General features: G+C 42.2%; 1 protein-coding gene across 2 annotated transcripts in view; it reads right to left on the bottom strand.

Annotated features, from left to right (window-relative positions):
• Positions 1 to 19644, bottom strand: part of PRKCE (protein kinase C epsilon) — a 494927-nt gene that overhangs the window by 142902 nt on the left and 332381 nt on the right. For both annotated transcript variants that reach the window (XM_046661900.1, XM_046661902.1), the window contains 2 exons: positions 17421 to 17620; positions 14611 to 14784 (listed from right to left, as the gene is read on the bottom strand). In XM_046661900.1, the coding sequence (XP_046517856.1) occupies positions 14611 to 14784; positions 17421 to 17620 (374 nt within the window). The remainder of the gene's footprint in view (positions 1 to 14610; positions 14785 to 17420; positions 17621 to 19644) is intronic.

The raw sequence follows: 19644 nt of genomic DNA on the forward strand, positions 1-19644 counted from the left end.
AACAAACCCGATTGCCACCCATGTTACTATCAGTCAGTCAGGCTCAAAGTGAGCCTGAGAGCCAGCAGGCTCAGCAATAAGAGCCAGGGCCGGGTAATAAGCTTAGTTCCCTAGCAACCTGCATACAAGTTTTCCCAATGAAATGGATTACAAGCCGCTCATGAATCCCAAGTGACTATCATATTGACCCAAGAAAGGAGTTAATTTGTACCTCTTGCCACACCACAGGGGTTGACTGAAAGAATTCTTTTTGCCTGTGATCCCTGCTGGCATTCTCCCTGGAACATGATGGTAAAACCAAAATGCTCTGATGGAGTCCAAAGTGGATGTCTCAACTCTTATTGCCTCTGCAAAAAAATGTTCTCATAACAGAAAGAAGAGGGTCTGTTTTTCCTTCTATTGCTTTCCCACTACAATTCAGATTGCCTAAAATACTACCCCCAAAGAGTTATTCCAGGGTGCCCTGGGGAACAGGCATAGTAGTCACCCCACTATAAATCAACCAACTGCCATGTTATTTACACCGTGGTCTCTTGGGAGTTTGGTTTATGTTTATCATTCCTCAGGAGCCTAATCTCTCCTGGGCATTCAGACAAAATGAAGTTTCTGGAAGCCAACTAACTAGGTTTGACTCCAGGCTCTGCCACTTCCAGCTATGTGACCTCTCTTTGGGATACTATTCCTACCTCAGAGGCTTGATGTGAAGAGTAAATCAGTTAATACACGTAAAATGCTTGAAATTGAACCTGGTATATATAATGGGTACTATATAAATTGTTGCTATTATTGTTATTATTGAGCCTGAAATGGAAAATGAAGACTAACCCACCTAGATGCCCATCTCTCTCTCTCCTTTCTCAGACTGCAACAGCAGCCTCCAAAGACAAACCACCAGTGGGGCAGTTTTGTCCAAGATGGTCTTTGCTGGAATCAGTAACCTTTTCTTCCCACATTGGGGAGCCAGCCCCAATACGCGACCCCCTGACCCTCAGTGCCAGGAAGGCAGACAAAGGGTCCAGCAAGAATTCACTGGAATCTTGTGGATGAAATAAAGCCATCAGAGGAGGCATGCAGAAGCCACTGTCATAGTGACCCTCTTGTGCTGGCCTCAGTTCAAGCTATGGGCTGCGCAGTCAGAAAGACAAGCTACCTAACTCCTAGGGACACACAAGCACAGATATGTTCTTCACATTAACTAGTTATAGTTCTAAACTTATTAGATTTTATAATTAAGAAGCAAAAATGGTATAACAAAGCATCATCTTCTAGTTGGGCATAAACTTCTTCTGGGAGAAGGGACGGCTCTCAGTCATCTCTTGCTTGATGCCCTCCTGGTGCACTTGTGAGATGATTAGATGGGTAAGAGAATGGGCCATAGCTGTAGTTAAGGACGATCTGGGCTCAGGATAGGGGATGCTGATATATATTTCCTCTTTATGTAGCTAGTGCCTAGGAGGTCAAATCAACCAACAATGGTTTCTCAACTCTTTTTCATGGACAGTTGGCCAACTGGTCAGAAGAGGTCATCATTATAGGCAAATGAAACACAGCGAAGCTCTCAGTCCAGCTTGAGGTCTGTCTTTGTAAAGGATATTAAAACTGTTAACTGGATAAGCCTGAAGCTAAAATTTATTGTGCCTGCTGTGTGCTAGAAACAGACAACTATAATACCTCCTGGCAAATCTTCTGAGTAGGACCATTACTCATGGAAAGTGTATTTGAATTTGGAACCCTGATATAGACATAAAGGCTTTGATCAAGGTAGGAGCACTTACGGAATTGAACTTTGAAAAAGGAACACTAAACAGAAGCACTGTTCACTGATTTTATCAGTGTTCGTCTCTCATTCGCATATTAACAAAAAAAAAGTCTGTAATAGGCCCATGTATGGTTCCCAATGAGTTGCATTTTCACTGATCCTTAGAATCAGATTTGGGAATCTTATAGCTCACGTTGTCTAACTCCCCTCTTTGTGTCCTCCTCCATCTTTTATTATGAGTGAGGAAATCAATGCCCAGAGAAATGTCTCAGAACAAGCATCAGTGGCAGAAGCCAGAGCTAGAACCGAAGTTTCTTGACTCTCGGTGCCCTCTTTCCTGTTCCCTACAAATCAATAGGGCGTGCATGAACACAAATAACTGAACGGGACGTACCCACCACCTGGCAAGATCTTCAAAGTCAAAGCAGTAAGGGCCAGCAGGGTTATCTGAAGTATCGGAGACCACTGGAACAAAAAGTTCAGGTTATGTGAGGAAAGCCCATTGCTTAAGCCGAGTAATCTCAATCGACGGGGCAGAAGCTTCTCTACAAAATGCCCCCTGTGAAAAACCACATCAGTCCACTCTCAAAATTCAACATGAATCTAAAAACAAACACACTAACAGAAAAAAGGTAAATCCTGAAATCCAACAGATGGTGTTTGGGGCAGATGGTAGGTCCTACGTCACCCAATGAGGAAACTGGCTTTGTTTGGTGAACGAGTTACATAACTTCGACCTCTGGTGTTAGATTTCAAGATGAAACTTTTTATTAAATTCAATCATTATACACCCATTGAACCATGAGCAAATGACACCTTAGAAGTGTATAGGTTACTTAACCCAATTGGCAGCAATCTACGTTCTTATTTCTAATCGGTCCAGAGTCACACAATCGACGCTTTCTAGAGTAACGAAGTGAGAATTCTATTTTCTTCACAAGCACGCCAGCCTTTCGAGATGCAGAGGGGAAATCGAATGGCCTATGGCAACTCTTCCTTTAGAAGTTCTGGACCTGTGGGTTATTGAAACAGCTTCCTCACCAGTATCTCTGCTTCCCATTTTTCCCTTTAATCCACACCCCACAGAGCTGCCACACTGTGCTTTCTAAGTCATCACCCCCATAACACCTTCAAAGAATCCTTTACTTCCAGAATAAGTCCACACTCCTTGTCTGGCATTGTAAGAACTCCACAACTCAGCCAGAATCTCCTTATGAAGTTGCTTTTCCCACGCCCTCCCAATGTGGGCCCACTGTTCCAGCACGACATGTCATCACTCTCCCTAAATTAGAGATCTATTCCTGCAAACCACTCCTTCCCTGAGACCTGCTGTGCCCGGCTCCTCACCCTCCACCCAGTGAGTCCCTGGCACGGCACATTCCTCAGTCACCCTGTTCCATGGTGACCCTTCTCTCCCACAGGAGGCGAGGGTGGGGATTATCGGTCTGAACCCCAGCTTTAATACTTAGCTATGTGACCCTGGCCTAGTTGCTAAGCTCCCTGAGGCTCAGTTTCTTCATCTGCCCAAAGAAATGACGACCATACCTATACTCTATGGGACGGGTATTGCCATATAGTAGGGGCTCAATAAGTGTCAGTCTCTCCTTCCTCTTTATCACATACTACCTTTATTCTAAGTTACTGTTTGATGTATATTATGTCATCTCTCCTTGAACGTAAGAGTCTCAGTCCCCGTTATCTCCCAATGGCATCTAATAAGGTTCTAGCACAGAGCAGATTCTCAAGATCAACTTGCTCATTATCAGAGTAGTGTCACATACCAGTGACATTATCTCTAACTATCTCTCTCTCTCTATTTCTAGGGTGGAAAACCATCCTCAGGGAGCCAAAGTGCTTTTCAGTATTGCTTACTATAGGTACTTCTATTAATGAACCAACAAAATTAGAGATGGTGCTCACAGAGAATACGAGCAACATAAGTTTTGAATCTGCTTCCAAAATTCCATCTCTACCCAAGTCTCAGGAATGTGCCCATTTTAATAATGAAAGGACATTTGTAATGAAAACCTTCAGGAAACGATGCCTGCATATATATATCCATCAGATTATATATGGGTAGGGGAAATTATCAAGACTTACTCCAAACTCTCAGCAGAAGTTTCAGTGGTTTTAAACTTTTTTTTAAAAGTGAAATCCTCTCTCCAAATGATATCTTACCGGAATACCAACATGTGAAGCAGTTGCAAGTGGGGCTGCTCTGGATGGAGAAGGAGCACATAGGTCCTGTCACCACAGCTCCTACAGGACCCATGTGTCCAATGTGTGTGCGCACACACACGCACGACAACTCCTGAGGCACCACCGCAAAACCTAATCTGAAAGCTACAGCTTAGAAGAATAAGCAAATAGTTTAGGAGTATTGGTCAATACATTCCTTAGCGGTGACAAAAATGTCTACTAGACGAACATATATACCTATGTATATAATGTCAAAGGAATTTAAATGTTGCTCTACAATATGTCAATGTCAGACGTTATTTACAAGTTATACTCAAGTTTATGTTATAGAAAGTGAGAAATATACATAGAAGGAGGCAGTTCTGTTGCAGAGAGGCAAAAGCCATCTCCGGGCAGTACATTCTAATTCACTTACTGCTAACATCAGCTCCACAGGAAGCCAAGCACTTCTTGGCGACCTGCAACCCCCTAGTGAAGGATTTCTCCACAAGATATTGCAGAAACCTTAGAAATCACTCGGTTGAAGATTTTTTTTTTTCCTTTTTGCTGAGGAACATTCTCCCTGAGTTAACATCTGTGCCAATCTTCCCCTATTTTGTATGTGGGTCACTGCCAAGCATGGCTGCTGACAAGTGGTATAGGTCTGCTCCCTGGAACCAAACCTGGACTAACAAAGTAGAGTGCACTGAACTTAACCACTAGACCATGGGGCTGGCACCTGGTTGAAGAATATTACTGACAACAGAAACAGTTACACAATATCACTTGGTGAAACAGTGTATCAAAGAGTTTAGAGTATGACGTCAATTTGATAAATACGCATGTGTGAACAGATTTGCATTCCTAAACTGGAAATATACACATCAAAACATTAGAGGTAGCCATTAGAATCATTCTTATTTTCTTTTTTGCCATTATCTGAGTTTTCCAAACTTTCTACAATTAACAAATATTCTTTGTGATAAAAAATTACGTATTTTTTAAAAGCCAAGGCCAACAATTTCTGAAGAAGAACAAAGCGATGAGTTCTGGACACTTGCTGGAGGCCAGCAGTTTGCACATCGTAGAGCAGTAAATATGTTCCTACGAGACTTCAAGTTCCATGAGGCCAGGAAAAATAAATACCTTGTCTGCCACTAAATCTCTCAGCAGGTAGCTTGGTACCCTATGATGCCCATGGCACTGCACACAGTAGGTGCTCAGTAAATGATGGGTGAATGGACAAGTGTGAGGGCCTTGTCCCTGCTCCAGCCGATTTTGGATATAATTCCTGTTTCCATGCCCCCTTTCTCCTTTCTTCTCTCTTGCACTTTCAGCAAACAAGCATTTTCAAAAACAAGCCGACAGATCCTGCTATTCTCATCAGCTTCAGGGGCATTAATTTTTTAAAAATCCTAATTTCATTGAGCTCAAGTAAAACAGAGCTGTCACCCTGAGACCCTTTCTCATGTGTGTGACAGCCAATGGGGACTGGGAAAAGGGGGTTTGGAAGTGAAGATATTTGAATTAGAGAATTTGGACAAGAGGGAGGATCTGGAGACAGAATAATGTTTTGTGAACAAGGGCTGTCGGGAAATCTCGATTCCAGTCTGGGTTCTGTCACAGACAAGTTATAAGACCTCTCTGGGCCTCAATTTTCCCATCTGTAAAAGGAAGTGACCCTATTTGCCTCATAGAGACATCATTAGGAGCATGTGGGACAGCCGATATAAGTGAATTCATTTTTAAAAGCAACTGTCATATTCAAAAGCAAGGTTTCCTTAGAGGCTAAGAAGTTACACGAGGCAGCAGCCTTGGAGATTAAGAGCCAAGACACATATCTCTTTGCCCCGGGGGCATGTGAACATTAATAAACTCTACAACCTTTTGTTTCATCATGCGGAATGCATCCTGTTAGGCTGAAAGACCTAGGTCAGCTTCTCCTCCCCCATGAAGCCCTGCTTGATTACGAATCCCATGATCTCCTCTCTCTGACTGGCTGGGCCACCCCTGGCCTGTCTGCACATAGATACACCACAACACACACACACACACACACACACACTCAAACACACACACACACATTCATTTTCTCACTCTCTCTCAATCCCCATGAGTCTCCTTCAGGCCTCAGACCATCCCTCCTCAAGAGACTAGAGCTTATTCCCCAACTAGTTGACCAGGACTTAGCATAAAAGTCCTGGTTATGTCCTGCAGTGATTTGCACGCCATAGGCCCTCACTAAAGATGTCTTCATTGGCTGGTTAAAAGAAATGGTATTACCACTTTTATTCAACATAGTATTAGAAGTCCTAGCCAGAGCAATTAGGCAAGAAAAAGAAAGAAAAGGCATCCAAATTGGAAAAGAAGAAGTAAAACTGTTACTCTTTGTGAATGACATGACTTTATATAGTATAAGAAAACTCTAAAGACTTCACCAGAAAACTGTTAGAATAGACAAATTCAGTAAAGTTGCAGGGTACAAAATCAATATTGAAAAATTGATTGCATTTCTACACTAACAACTAACTACCGGAAAGAGAAATTAAGATGACAATTCTATTTACAACTGCATCAAAAAAGAATAAAATAACTAGGAATAAACTTAACCAAGAAGGTGAAAGACTTGTACGCTGAAAACTGTAAGACATAGATGAAAGAAACTCAAGAAGACACAAATAAATGAAAAGATATTCTGTGTTCATGGGTTGGAAGAATTAATATTATTAAAATGTCCATATTACCCAAAGTAATCTACAGATTCAATGCAATCTCTATCAAAATTCCAATGGCATCTTTTTCATAGAAATAGAACAAGCAATCCTAAAATTTGTATAGAACCACAAAAGACCCTAAATAGCCAAAGCAATCCTGAGAAAGAAGAACGAATCTGGAGGCATCATGCTCCCTGATTTCAAACTATACTACAAAGCTGTAGTAATCAAAACAGCACAGTATTGGCATAAAAACTGACACACAGGTCAATGAAACAGAAGAGAGAGCCCAGAAATAAACACACACATATAGAGTCAACTAATTTATGACAAAGGAGCCAAGAATATACAATGCAGAAAGGACAGTCTCTTCAATAAATGATGCTGGGAAAACTGAACAGCCACGTGCAAATGAATGAAACTGGACCACTATCTTACACCATTCACAAAAATTAACACAAAATGGACTTGAACACAGGATCTGAAACCATAAACTCCTAGAAGAAAACATAGGCAGTAAGCTCTTTTTTTTTTTTTTTTGAGGAAGATTAGCCCTGAGCTAACTGCTGCCAATCCTCCTCTTTTTGCTGAGGAAGACTGACCCTGAGCTAACATCTGTGCCCATCTTCCTCTACTTTATATGTGGGACTCCTACCACGGTATGGTGTGCCAAGCAGTGCCATGTCCACACCCAGGATCTGAATCGGCGAACCCCAGGCCGCCGAAGCAGAACATGCGCATTTAACCACCGCGCCACCGGACTGGCCCCATACAGTAAGCTCTTTGACATTGGTCTGGGTGATGAATTTTTAGATCAAACTACAAAAGCAAAGGCAACAAAAACAAAAGTAAACAAGTGGGACTACATCATACTAAAAAGCTTCTGCACAGCAAAGGAAACCACTAACAAAATGAGAAGACAATCTATTGAACCGGAGAAAATATTTGCAGTCATATATTTGATATGGGGTTCATATTCAAAATAAACAAAGAACTTAAACAACTCAATAGCAGAAAAACAAACAACCCAATTAAAAGATGGGCAAAGGATCTAAACAGACATTTTTCCGAAGAAGACAGACAGACAATAGGCACATGAAAAGATGTTCAACATCACTAGTTATCAGAAAAATGCATATCAAAACCACAATGAGATATCACTTCACACCTATTAGAATGGCTATTATCAAAAAAGACAAGAAATAATAGGTGTTGGAGAGGGTGTGGAAACAAGGGAACCCTCGTGCACTGTTGGTGGGAATGTAAACTGGTACAGCCACCATGGAAAATATGGAGTTTCCTCAAAAAATTAAAAATAGAACTATCATATGATCCAGTAACTCCACTTCTGGGTATTTATCTAAAGTAAATGAAAACACTAATTTGAAAAGATATATGCACTTCTATGTTCACTGCAGCATTACTTACAATAGTCAAGACATGGAAGCAACCTAAGTGTCCACCGATGGATGAATGGATAAAGATGTGGTATATACATACACTGGAATACTACTCAGCCATAAAAAAGAAGACAATCTTGCCATTTGCAACAACATGGATGGACCTTGAGGGTATCATGCTATGCTAAGTGAAATATCAGTCAGAGAAAGACAAATACAGCACGATTTCACTTTTATGTAGACTCAAAAACAAAACAAATGAACAAACCAAACCAAACCAAACTCAACTCATAGATACAGAGAACAGACTGGTGGTTGCCAGAGGGGAAGGGGGTTGGGAGGGTGGGCGAAATGAGTAAAGGGGGTCAAAAGGTATAAACTTACAGTTATAAAATCAATAAGTCATGGGGATGTAATGTACAGCATGGCAACCATAGTCAATCACATGGTAGTGCATACTTGAAAGTTGCCAAGAGAGTAAATCTTAAAGTTCTCATCACAAGAAAAAAAAAATACTGTAACTATATGGTGACGGATAGTAATTAAATTTGTGGTGATTACTTTGCAGTGTATACAAACATCGAATTATTATGTTGTATACCTGAAACCAATATGATGTAATGTTACATGCCAATTTTACCTCAATAAAAAAAAGGAGGAAGAATAAAATATTTTTGATTGAGGCTCATTAGAAAACAAACAAACAAAAGAAATGGCATTGTTGGCCAGCCTGCTATCAGGCAAGGATGGTCTTCAGAAGTAAGAAGATGGAGTTTGTTGGAGTCTGATTGCTTGGACAATGGGTTCTGCCAATGCCAAGCCTGTACCCTCCACCATGGACCTCTTTTCCCTGAAATCTTAAAAATAGCTAAGGCTATATTGATTTGAAATCTTTTATTGGCAAGCATATTGATTCCCAGGTGGCTGTGTGGCTCACAGACCAACTCCTGGTGTTGAACACCCCCATTCCCTGTTGTGAGGCACTCACCAGATCCCATCAAAATCTCTTGGACAGTGTGTTCTTGTAGGAAAGAGACCATACTTCATTCAGTTGCCTTCTCGGTTCTTTTAGATTTAACCTGATATAGTCATCTCTTTATTTTTTTCCCAGTAATTTTATTGAGATCATAATGGTTTGTAGCATTGTGAATTTCGGGCGTACATTATTGTTTATCGATTTCTGAATGGACTGTATTGTGCTCACCACCAGTAGTCTAATTTTTGTCTGTCACCATACATATGTGCCCCCTTACCCTTTCACCCACTCCCCAACCCCTTCCCCCTTTCCCTCGGGTAACCACTAATCTGTTCTCTTTATCCACGTGTTTGTTATCTTCCACATATGAGTCATCTCTTTTTTAAAAAAAAAAATCTACCAGCAGCCTAATTTTTTACCTTGTTTTTTGCTTTCGTGTTTGCCGATCTTCAGGGTTAATAGTCAAAATAAACATCAGAGTTCCTTGAAATGACAATTTTTTCCCTACATTGTCAACACTCCTTCTCAGCAGTTTTTATCCCGTGCTCACACAGATTATTAAAACTTATTTAAAAAATGTCTCCAGTTGCTTTTTAAGGATTTTTCCATTCTGCATTTCCCCCAGGGCAGCGAGGGAAGTTGGCCAAGGGAGATTCTCTAGGAGCTTACCCTCCCTTTTACGTCACAGCGGCTCACACAGGCAAAACTCTCCCCAAGTAGGCTTCCCAGGCCAGGCAGGAAATGCCAAAGGGTGGGGGAGGGGGTGATTAGGCAGAGATGAATACTCTGAAAGAGGAAAAACCATGGAGGAAATTATTCAAGACAGGTTTTGTGGAATCTAGTTGGAAGGGATGATTTCACAATGGGGATCACACACAGAATCTCAAAATGCCTGGGAATTTTATTTCTTGTAACTACAAAAACAGAAGCAAAACAAACCTACCGCTCAGGGGCTCTCCTATCCCTGGCATTGGGTGGATGAATGGGAACTCAAAGGAGGCAGTTCCTGAAGTCATTCCTCCCCCGAAAGCCCTGACTTGGACCAAGCCCAGAACTTTTAAAGCCTTGGCCCAAGGAGCCAGGCTCGCAGCTTGCCATCTCCTCTGCCAATCCAATCCGCATCTGACCTTGGAGACGCGGGAATCTCTCTCTTTATTTTCCAAATATCCTCCCTTTCTTCCTCTCCTTCCTTGCTGTTTTTCAGCCATTGTCACTTCCTGGGAAGAAGCAGGACACAGAGTGAGCTGAGAGTTCTAGTGTAGGAAAAATAGTAATGAAAATGAGACTTGGGGATAAGTTCTAGGTCTCATCAGCCATGTCATTGCCCGTACCCCCTTCCGAATGCTCCCCGTGCTTCAAGGTCCTGCTTAGATTCCACCTCTTCCAGGAAGCCTCTCCAAATGCCTTCTGCAGAACTTCAAATGTCTCACCCATTTGGCTCCACTAGCAGCGCTGCCATGCTATGGAATACCACTCTTTGCACGTCTCTCTCCCCACTAGACAGTAACCCCTGTGAGTGCAGAGCTGGTATGTTTGAGCTTTGTAGCCCCAGAACTTGAAGTTGTACATCTAGTATATAATAGATCCTCAGAAAATACATGTATAGTTATTGAAATATCTATAGGCCATACCTTTTTTTAACCAAGAAACAATTATTGTGTGTATGTATGTATGAAAATATTAAACACTACCGACAGTAATTTAATATCATCCAATTAAAAGTCATCTGATGGCTTTAAATATGAAAATTTTAGTTTTTCATCCACATCAACAGATGGTACAATTTCTATAATTCTTTATGGTTATGTCAGTCCTGATGAGCATAAAGTCTTTATAAAATAAGAATTATGTCCAGGGTTTTTTAGTTGTAAGAGAGAGGACCTGAGAGCGATGAGGTACTCCATCTTGGCTGGACTCAGAAGTCCCTCCTCATCTTTTTGTACCATGTGTCTGAAAGTTAATTAAATACAGTTCTGTAGCGTTCTCTAGTTAGTTCAGGTTACTCTACATCCCAAAGAGGACACAGCATAGTGAGAACTCAAGTCAACTGGTTTGAATTTGATTGAAATTAAAGTCATTGACTTAATCTATTGGCCTGTCTGCCTTTTCTCACTCACTAGAAGGCCGGAACCACTTCATTTGCTTTTTTTCCTTCTAGATCCCACAGAGAATCAGACTGCTGGAGCCAAGGGCAGGTGGGCAGGGTACGGAAAAGCCCAAAGCATTCTTTAACTTGGTCATTCAGTGGTCTGTGGTAACCAGACCTAACTCATGACCTGACCTCATGACTGACGCCAGTGGATTTACACAACCATCATCATTGGTCACCATACCAGACATGGTACCCGCACCTCACACACATCTAAGTCCTGTCAGGCAATCGGTGTAGTGTGTGGCCTGAAGCCAGGTGTGATATATCAAGAAGTTCTCAAAGGAATGTTTCCATAGGGGCTGTTTCTTTCTACACGCTGAAAAATAAAGGCTACCTAAAAATAACTAAACCAGACAATATTTTTGCTGTTCTGTGTGTCATAAGTAAACAAGACTGAAACAAATCTTAGTAGGATTGCTATCAGGTCTTGTATTCTTTAATCATGTATTAGAGTCCTAGTCAAAACCAGTTACATGGTGGCTCAGAGGAACCGTCCTTTCTTTTCAGGAAAAGGGAAACTAAAGCAGGACTGAACTGTGGCTACTGAACCTGGCTGCCACTCCCACTCAACCCCTGTCCAAATCCTCCCCGACTTGAGCCCCCTCCTTGCTCCAGACCCTAAAGAGCCCCTCCTCCTCTTCTTGGTTTGAGCACTGACCCCCCCCCCCCAAGGTAATTATTCAGCATTATTTGCTTATGAGAGTTAGAATAACCTTCTTACAAGTAAGCCCCTCCACTTGAGAGTCATCTTCCTTTTTGCTGATAATCCCAAACCCAGCACCTATCTCAGAGTTAGGTGAACAATTGCCACGCTTTAAACCATGGCTATCAGTTGTCATAGGAAAAGCCACATTTTCTAAAAGTTAAGTTAGGGGATTATAAAATGATTCTTCATAAGATTCCTTTCATTAGTAAGCTAAGGTCCTTCAGGGAGGTTAAAAAATGATTCACTTTAGAAAAATTACATGAACCTACATCTATTGTGTGAAGTGGGGTGTGCTGTGTTCTACCAAGTAATGGTGGCATGGGAGAGGTGGAGCAAAGTTGTTCCTGTAACTGTGGCTACCTGACATCAGCCTGAGAAAAGAATTAGTAAATCTGTGAACTACAGAAGGAAGCCTTTTCTCTCCCCAGCCTCATCCTCCAGCCACCTAGAACCCACTCTCCGTGTCAATTTGGTTATTGTCCTGCCATAAAAGAAACCCATGGTATCATTCAACATCATTTTGTGCTTCACAAGCTGCCACACAATGAGCAACCTCAGTCATGATATTCTACAATGCACAGAGAAGAACATTGCTGACATTGAAGACATCCATTCCTGCTCCCTTATCCACTCACCAAGAGACGTAGAGAAGCTGACCTTCCACTGTGGCTTCCCCAAACCCACCCAGTACAGGGGTTCCAGTGAGTCATCACAACCAGACTGGACCACTCCTAGGATGCTGGACCTCTTGGCAATGTGCCCAAAGAAAGGATACCAGTGTGGATCCCTGCCCAGGAAACCACTTCAGATAAGGAAAGAGATGGCTTACCTGCTAGGGGTAGAGGAAGCGGGTTGTTCCCCCACAGAGGGGACACTGGGCTTGATCAGGCACAAGAGAGCAGCAATGTGATATTAGAGCAAGGCCCCACTGCACTGGGAGTCCCAGAGATCAAACGCCAAGTTCGATTCAGCCAATACAGAGTGTCTGTGGGCAAAAGACTTTCACTTCTCTGAAATCCAATTTTCTCATGAGTGCAAAAAGAAGAGTAGAAGAGATGATTTTTAAAAAATCTTCCAACCTTCCTTTTCTGGTAGTGGACACCTACCAGGTGTGAGGCCCTGTGATAGGTACCATGGAAGATAAAGACATATAGGTACACTTCTCATTAATCTAGAATTATGCTCAAGTGGAGAAGAGAAGAAACTCGACCTCGTGATTGATCCTCTATTATCATGTTGGGCTCCACGTGTGTACACATACAGGCACACGCACAGCCACACAAATATTAGTCATTTCATAATACACATCAAAAACAAGGATAATCAAGTTCTGTGCTTGTTCAGAAAAGAGATTTCCAGATTTTCAGAAGATATTTATTATTCTCCTGAGAGATCAGAAGGATAAGAAACATTCCATTAGCTCAATGTTTCTCAGTGTGGAACAGGTGGTGGTAGGGGTGGAGCTTGGGATCAAATAATTGGGAAATAGTAAATTACATAAAAGGTAATTTTTTTTCATTGCAGTTCCCCTTAGAACTTTAACAAGCAAATGCACGTTGAGACACACTACGAGAGGTCGAGATGTCAGGGTCCCAAACTCTGGGCCACAGAGTGCTTTAGTCTTACAGTTTCTCCCGTGAGGAGAGCACTGAGAAATGCCCTTTGGGAAACAGTGCACCAAAGAGACTGTAGATTCCCTGAGGTTGGGAACTGGGCTTTGCTCACCACTGTATCTCTAGTACCTGGCACAACACCGGGCACACAAAAAGAATTCAATAAAATATAATAAAATAAAAATTTGCCAAATGATCAAAGGAGTAATTGTTGAATTCTAAGTGGAACAACTGGCATCTACAATGGCATGGAGGTGAGAGTATGCTAAGGAGCAAGGAATTGTCTCCGCATGGTGGCACCCTTCACTGCCTGGGCCCCAGATGGGCACAGGGAGGAGTTTCAGGTGAGGTTGCCCTCGCCTTCTCAAGAAGCCAAGGGTTACAAATCCATAAGGCATCCTAAAGGACTAACCTTTCTTTTTTTCCCCATAAAAGGGTAATAAAATAAGAGCTTCATGAAGAATGTTGGCATTTCTCTTCTTTCCTAAGTAAGAAAATCAGTTATGATACTCATAGGTCAGGCTCCACAATGCAGTTACACATTATCTTTGTTTCTTTACTGCCACCTTCTGGTTCCCAGGCTCCTACGTGGAAAATTTTAAACGCCACCTTATACTTGTATGTCGCTATGGCATTTTAAGCGTAAGTCCAGATCCTTTACCTCGTATGATGTTATACAAGTTAGAAGCGGTTAGGGTGGCCTTTACTCTTTTTCATTTGACCTGATGGCAAGATACAACTTCAGTGATTTGCCTAGCGATAGTAAGTTAGGAGCAGTGCGAGGACTAACCACACCTGTTGGTTTTTCTAAGGAGCAAACACTGAGTTTATCCATTTGGCTTTGTCCAGCTACCCTCGCAAAGAGTTCTGTCACTCTCTCATCCCTTCACAAGCACAACCTTGAATGGAAAATTCCATGCCCTTAAAAAAAGAGGATGCTGTTCAAATATACCCTGATGTTTTCAAGGGTAGAATCCATTCCACTTAACAAGGTCTTTGAGAAAAGAATGTAGAAGGCCTAGAATTGATCTTTTTTATCTGACAGTCAAGATCCCATCGTCTCCTACAGCGCCACCCCGAGATAGTGGCCACCAGCTTCTTTCTAAACATACCTTGGTCTGGAAGCAGCAGTAGAGTTGTGTTAGGTACGGGTGTTTCCGCGCCAGAGCCAAAATCCTCTTCTCTGTCATCGTGCAGTCCACGTCATCATCCTGAAGGATGACGTCCTTCTTTAAGACCTTCACAGCATACACCTCGTCTTTGCCTTTCAGCTCCGCCAGCATGACCTGCAATCAACCAAAACCACCTCTATCAATCTATGCGTGTACAGATCCAAAAGAAGAGACACAAGTCAATACCAAATGCTTTAAAAACTAACTCCTTTTCTCCTTCAATCTTAAACACTAAAATAGTATTAAAAAATGTTCAGAAAAACTACCCATCCTAAGACAGCTACTAGAACTTATTTATTTATTTTTAATCTCCAACATAGGGCCCAGGCAAAGAAAAGAGAAGTTCAATGCACATCTGTTAAGTAATTATTCATACGTTCATATACATTTGTCATACTTGCAATTATAGTTTAGCAAATACTGTATAGTATTTTAACTGAACATTACTTCAGAAGTACTATCTACATGGTCTCTATAACTATCACAGTTGCTGATATTCAATTCAAATAAACATATTACAATTTATTTAACCATTTACCTCATATTAGACACTTAAGTTACATGTAATTATTAAGTATTATATAAATAAATTGTATTGAGTATTTTTGTACATATAATTTTTTTCTTTCTTTGGATTATATCCTTAAGATAGAAAGTCTTAGAAGTGGATTATAAGGTTAAATATTTTACACATTTCCTCACTGATTTTCAGAAAGGATGTATAACATAACCTGCCCATAGTACGGCAGAAGTGCTTTAGTTTCATAGCAATATACCAACACTGGGTGTTTTCACTTAAAAAGTTTTTTTTGCTCAAGTAATGGGTGTGAAATACTGTTTTAATTAACAATGAAAATTTAAAATATTTGTTTTCTAATTGTATTTCTTCTGCATGAATTATTTGTCCGCTTTATATTTGTCAAGGTGACTGTCTAGTTATCCATTGGTTTATATCACTTTCTTATGAATTTGTATGAGCTTGGTATATAAAGATTCTAATATACTTTACTGTCTGCAGAGATTTTCGTAAGCCTGCCTGCTTATTTTCTGTTGTTTTATTTTCTGTCGAGTAGGATCATTTATCTTTATGTTGCTGGATGTGTCTTTGTTTGCCTCCACGGTTTCTGCTACAGCTTTAAAGATGGGAATGTGATTCCTTCTCCAGAGAGCAAATTAACAGTTGTATTTTCTTAAAGTTTTCCTAACAGTTAATATTTTTGCACTCATTTCCCTACAAATGCGACAAGCCTTTCTCCTTTTAAATAACTAACTCCTAAGTACAGGATTCCAGTGTAAGTGTCAGACTTAAGAGCAGCAACTCAGAAGCTTAGTGAGGGAATTCATGTTAACCTGAAGACCTTCTGTCACCCACATATAATGCAAACTCTTTAAAACCGGCTCAGACTTTGGCTACGATTTTTCCTAAGAAACAACCTAAATGCTCCAGAATCATCAAAGTTCCCATCCTGCCTACACTGTATGGAAACTTGGAAACTCTGAGCCTGCTTATTTCCCTTGAATCTTGCTCAACACTAAACCAAGTCCTGCTCACATCCCAGAGTTATGCCAAGCCAGAGGACTGGGGTCTGCTTCTTATTTAGCCAGTCTTTAAAGAATGTGGTTGCTTCAGCCTTTGCTATTTAAGTAAACTCCAGTTACCTTCCTGCCTCAGGATGAGATGGGGCAGGGGAGACGGGCTGGAAACCAGGCCCTGCACCCTGGGAGCTTCAGAGCACCATTCCTTTCAGAGGGAAGTAGAGTGATTCTGAAGCTCAGTGAGCTGACCGACCCACAGGCTGCTGCTTTCAAGACTCCAGGATATGTGAGGGAGGCCTGTCACGTGCCCCCTGGGAGCTCCCAGAGCCAGGCTCCTGGTCCCCCTGGCAGGGCCGCTTTGCTCCAAGAGGTCCTAGAAAGACCAATCCAATCGACTCAGGCATGGCTTTGTGACGAGCAAGGGATCAGAGATCTCAGCTGAAATGTTAAGCAGCTTCCTAAGCTCTCTGCCCTTCCATCTTCTTTATAAAATGAACAGGGATTATTTTTCCATGTCACCCCGCCTTCAGAATGGTGGCAGACCACCGCGAATGCTTTACTGAGCATACTCTGCATCCACGTCCCAGACTACTGTGTTCATCTCAACTACTGTGTTCATCTCAGTGGGGAGTGGGATATGGAGAAAGGCACCAAGGGCAGAAGGCCTTGATCCAAGACATGAGATTCTTCTTCTTCTTCTCTTGACACATTTAGAGGATAAAGAAAACATTTAGCAAGTGCCAGAAAAGTCAGTTAAATAACATTTAACTTCCAAAGTAATACACTCAAGATTTGCCTTCAGCCCTCAGTTCACTGAGGGCAGAGATTCTAGAGTTCATTTTCAAAATCTTCAGAATGAATTAAAACCAGAATTTCAGATGCATCTCTGAAGAAGGGAAGAAATGCATTGTTACTATTATTGACAATGGCGTGCCAAGCACATGTAAGGCAATTTAAATTTTTCAAAGTGCCTTTCCACCCACTGTCTCACTCGATTCCTGTCCTCATTTGACAAATGAGAAAAACTGAATCCCACAGATGTCAGAAGCAGAACCCAAGCTCCTATCTGCTTGTCCTCAGGCCATTTCCACTCAACAAGGAAGGAAAAGGTAACAAGACCAGGCTGAAATGTTCATTGCTTAATCTGAAATCAAACAGGAGGCCACGCCACAGGGAAGAGAAAATCAGCAGTTGTACCCACACATGCCACAGACCTTGCCAAAGCTGCCTTTGCCCAACACCTTGATAAAGTTGAACTCATCCAGGCCCAAGCGCTTGGCCTGGCCTTGCCGAACTTCACCATTTTCACCAGGGCTCGCTAGCTGGCCATCGGTGGATGATGCCGCCCTGTGCTCCTCCCCTCGGTTGTCGAATGACAAGGCCTTCCGGATGTTGTTTTCAAGTTCTTTTAGTTCTAGGGCCAAGGGTGACAAGATATTGTATTAGTGCACACCTCAGGAGCCCTTCCCATTAGGACTCAATACTCAGAATTTCCCCCCATGAGCTTTCAACCGTCTTTCTGGTTCTTCATAGCAACAGACCCAGTGTGGCAACGCTTTATGTTCTTTCACTTACTCCACACACTTTCATTGGCACCTAATATACAGCAGGGTATAGGTGTGCAAAGAGGAGGAGGACATAGTCCCTGCCAACCAACTCATTCAGATTAAACTGGGAGCCCGCTACCTCTCTGAAGGCCCCCACTGCCTAGTAGCCTATTCCATTATTCTAGGTGTAGGACAAGAATCCCAGCCTTCTCTGGGAGGTTGAAGAGTCCCAAAGGCAACAGGTACCCTTCAAGTTTCCTTTGAAGATTAGAACACCAACTAATCGAGAACTGTCATCGTAATCACTGGTGATGTAATTATTTCAACAGCTGGGACTAGGAAGCTGTTACCTGCTGAAGGACTTTACTTGGCCTTGTTGCTGGGTTTATTCTAAATATCCATCTCACACAAGGTTACTTAACAAAATGAGCATGGGCTTATCATTAACAATAGAATTGCTTCCCAAGAGTGACATGTTGCAAATTTATCTCAGATGGGGCAGGATTCCTCAGGACAATTTCGCAACTGGGAGACAGTCTCGCGTTCCTCCAGAGTATGTGACCTGAATTACCTGGGGGTGATAATGCTGGATGATGCTCTGACCTTCTCTATTTGAGGAAGCTTTATTGTTAGCTATTCATTCACCAAGAAACACACTCCCCTGTGTAGAAATGGGCATCTCAAGCATAATCCAATTGTACAAGATGCTCATGGATAACTGGGATTATGGAAGGGAACATGGACTATTAACCCTTGGGAATCAGAATCAGGCATGAGTGACCAGGTGCTGCATGACATAGAGAGATCTTCAGCTTCTTTCCGGAAGGACTGAGGCCCATGAGAGCTTAATCAAGAAATCTAGAGCTCCTTCCCAGGTCTTGAGTTTAGCTCCTCTGAGCTGTGTGGGGGCAAGGGGGGCGGGGTAGGGGGGAGACAGCTTCTGGGTCTACGGATAACCCCATGTCAAGTCAGCAGTTTTCTATCACTTACTCTTCAGTAAGAATAATTTTTAGTCTCAGCATAGAGCTAAAAGGCAAGTTATTAAATGGATTTGGGAAGACAAAACCGGGGTGCTGCGGGAGACCAAAGCTTGAAGAGAAAGTCTTTCTCTATGTTCTTACTGTGGAGGAAAGAGAAACTATCTTGTTTCTGTTCTGCAGTAATGCCATGTCTTGCTAAGAGGGTTTTTGCGTCCATTTGTCGTCACATCTCTGCTGGGTAATACTGGTACCTGCATTGACTGGGGACAGAGAGGCCCTGAGAGGCACTGCGTCCTGCCAAGGCTGGAGAGCAGGCTGGGCAGGAGCCTGGCCTAGAAACCTGGTCACCTCACTCCTACTTGATGTCTTTACCATACAACCCTGTCTCCCTGAAGCTCTCAAAGGAGGTCTCAGCATTAAAAAGGGAAATATGAAAATACCCTTTGTCACGTGTAGGTCTGGAATAATACCTACACATTTGGAGGCCCCAGAGTACTGTCAGATTACTTATGAAAGGGTCAAGTCTCTTTTGGAATGAAGCAGAGTATAAAGAAAAAGAAAGTTAACCAGAGCAGCACAAAGAGGGACTCAGACCAATTATTTTGCGGCCTCAAGATTGGCACCCCCCACCCCCACATACCTCACCCTCACCCCCAGCAGCGTTTTATTTACTCCTGGTAAGAAGAGCTGGGCCACAATGATGACCTCCAGGAGGGTTTGAACGCATGGATTCTGAGAGCAGGGTCCCTAAGCCAGGAGGGCACAGTCTCTTCCTGACCACTGACTTAGTTCCTGACCTTTGGACAAAGCTTTTCAACCCTCCAACCTTCTACTTCCCACCCTGTAACATGGGGACAGGGATGGAGCACCAAATAAAGTTGGGGTGAGCATAAGATTAGGATAATGAATAC

This window comes from Equus quagga, chromosome 5 (genome assembly GCF_021613505.1).
Source record: "Equus quagga isolate Etosha38 chromosome 5, UCLA_HA_Equagga_1.0, whole genome shotgun sequence".
NCBI classification, from domain to species: domain Eukaryota; kingdom Metazoa; phylum Chordata; class Mammalia; order Perissodactyla; family Equidae; genus Equus; species Equus quagga.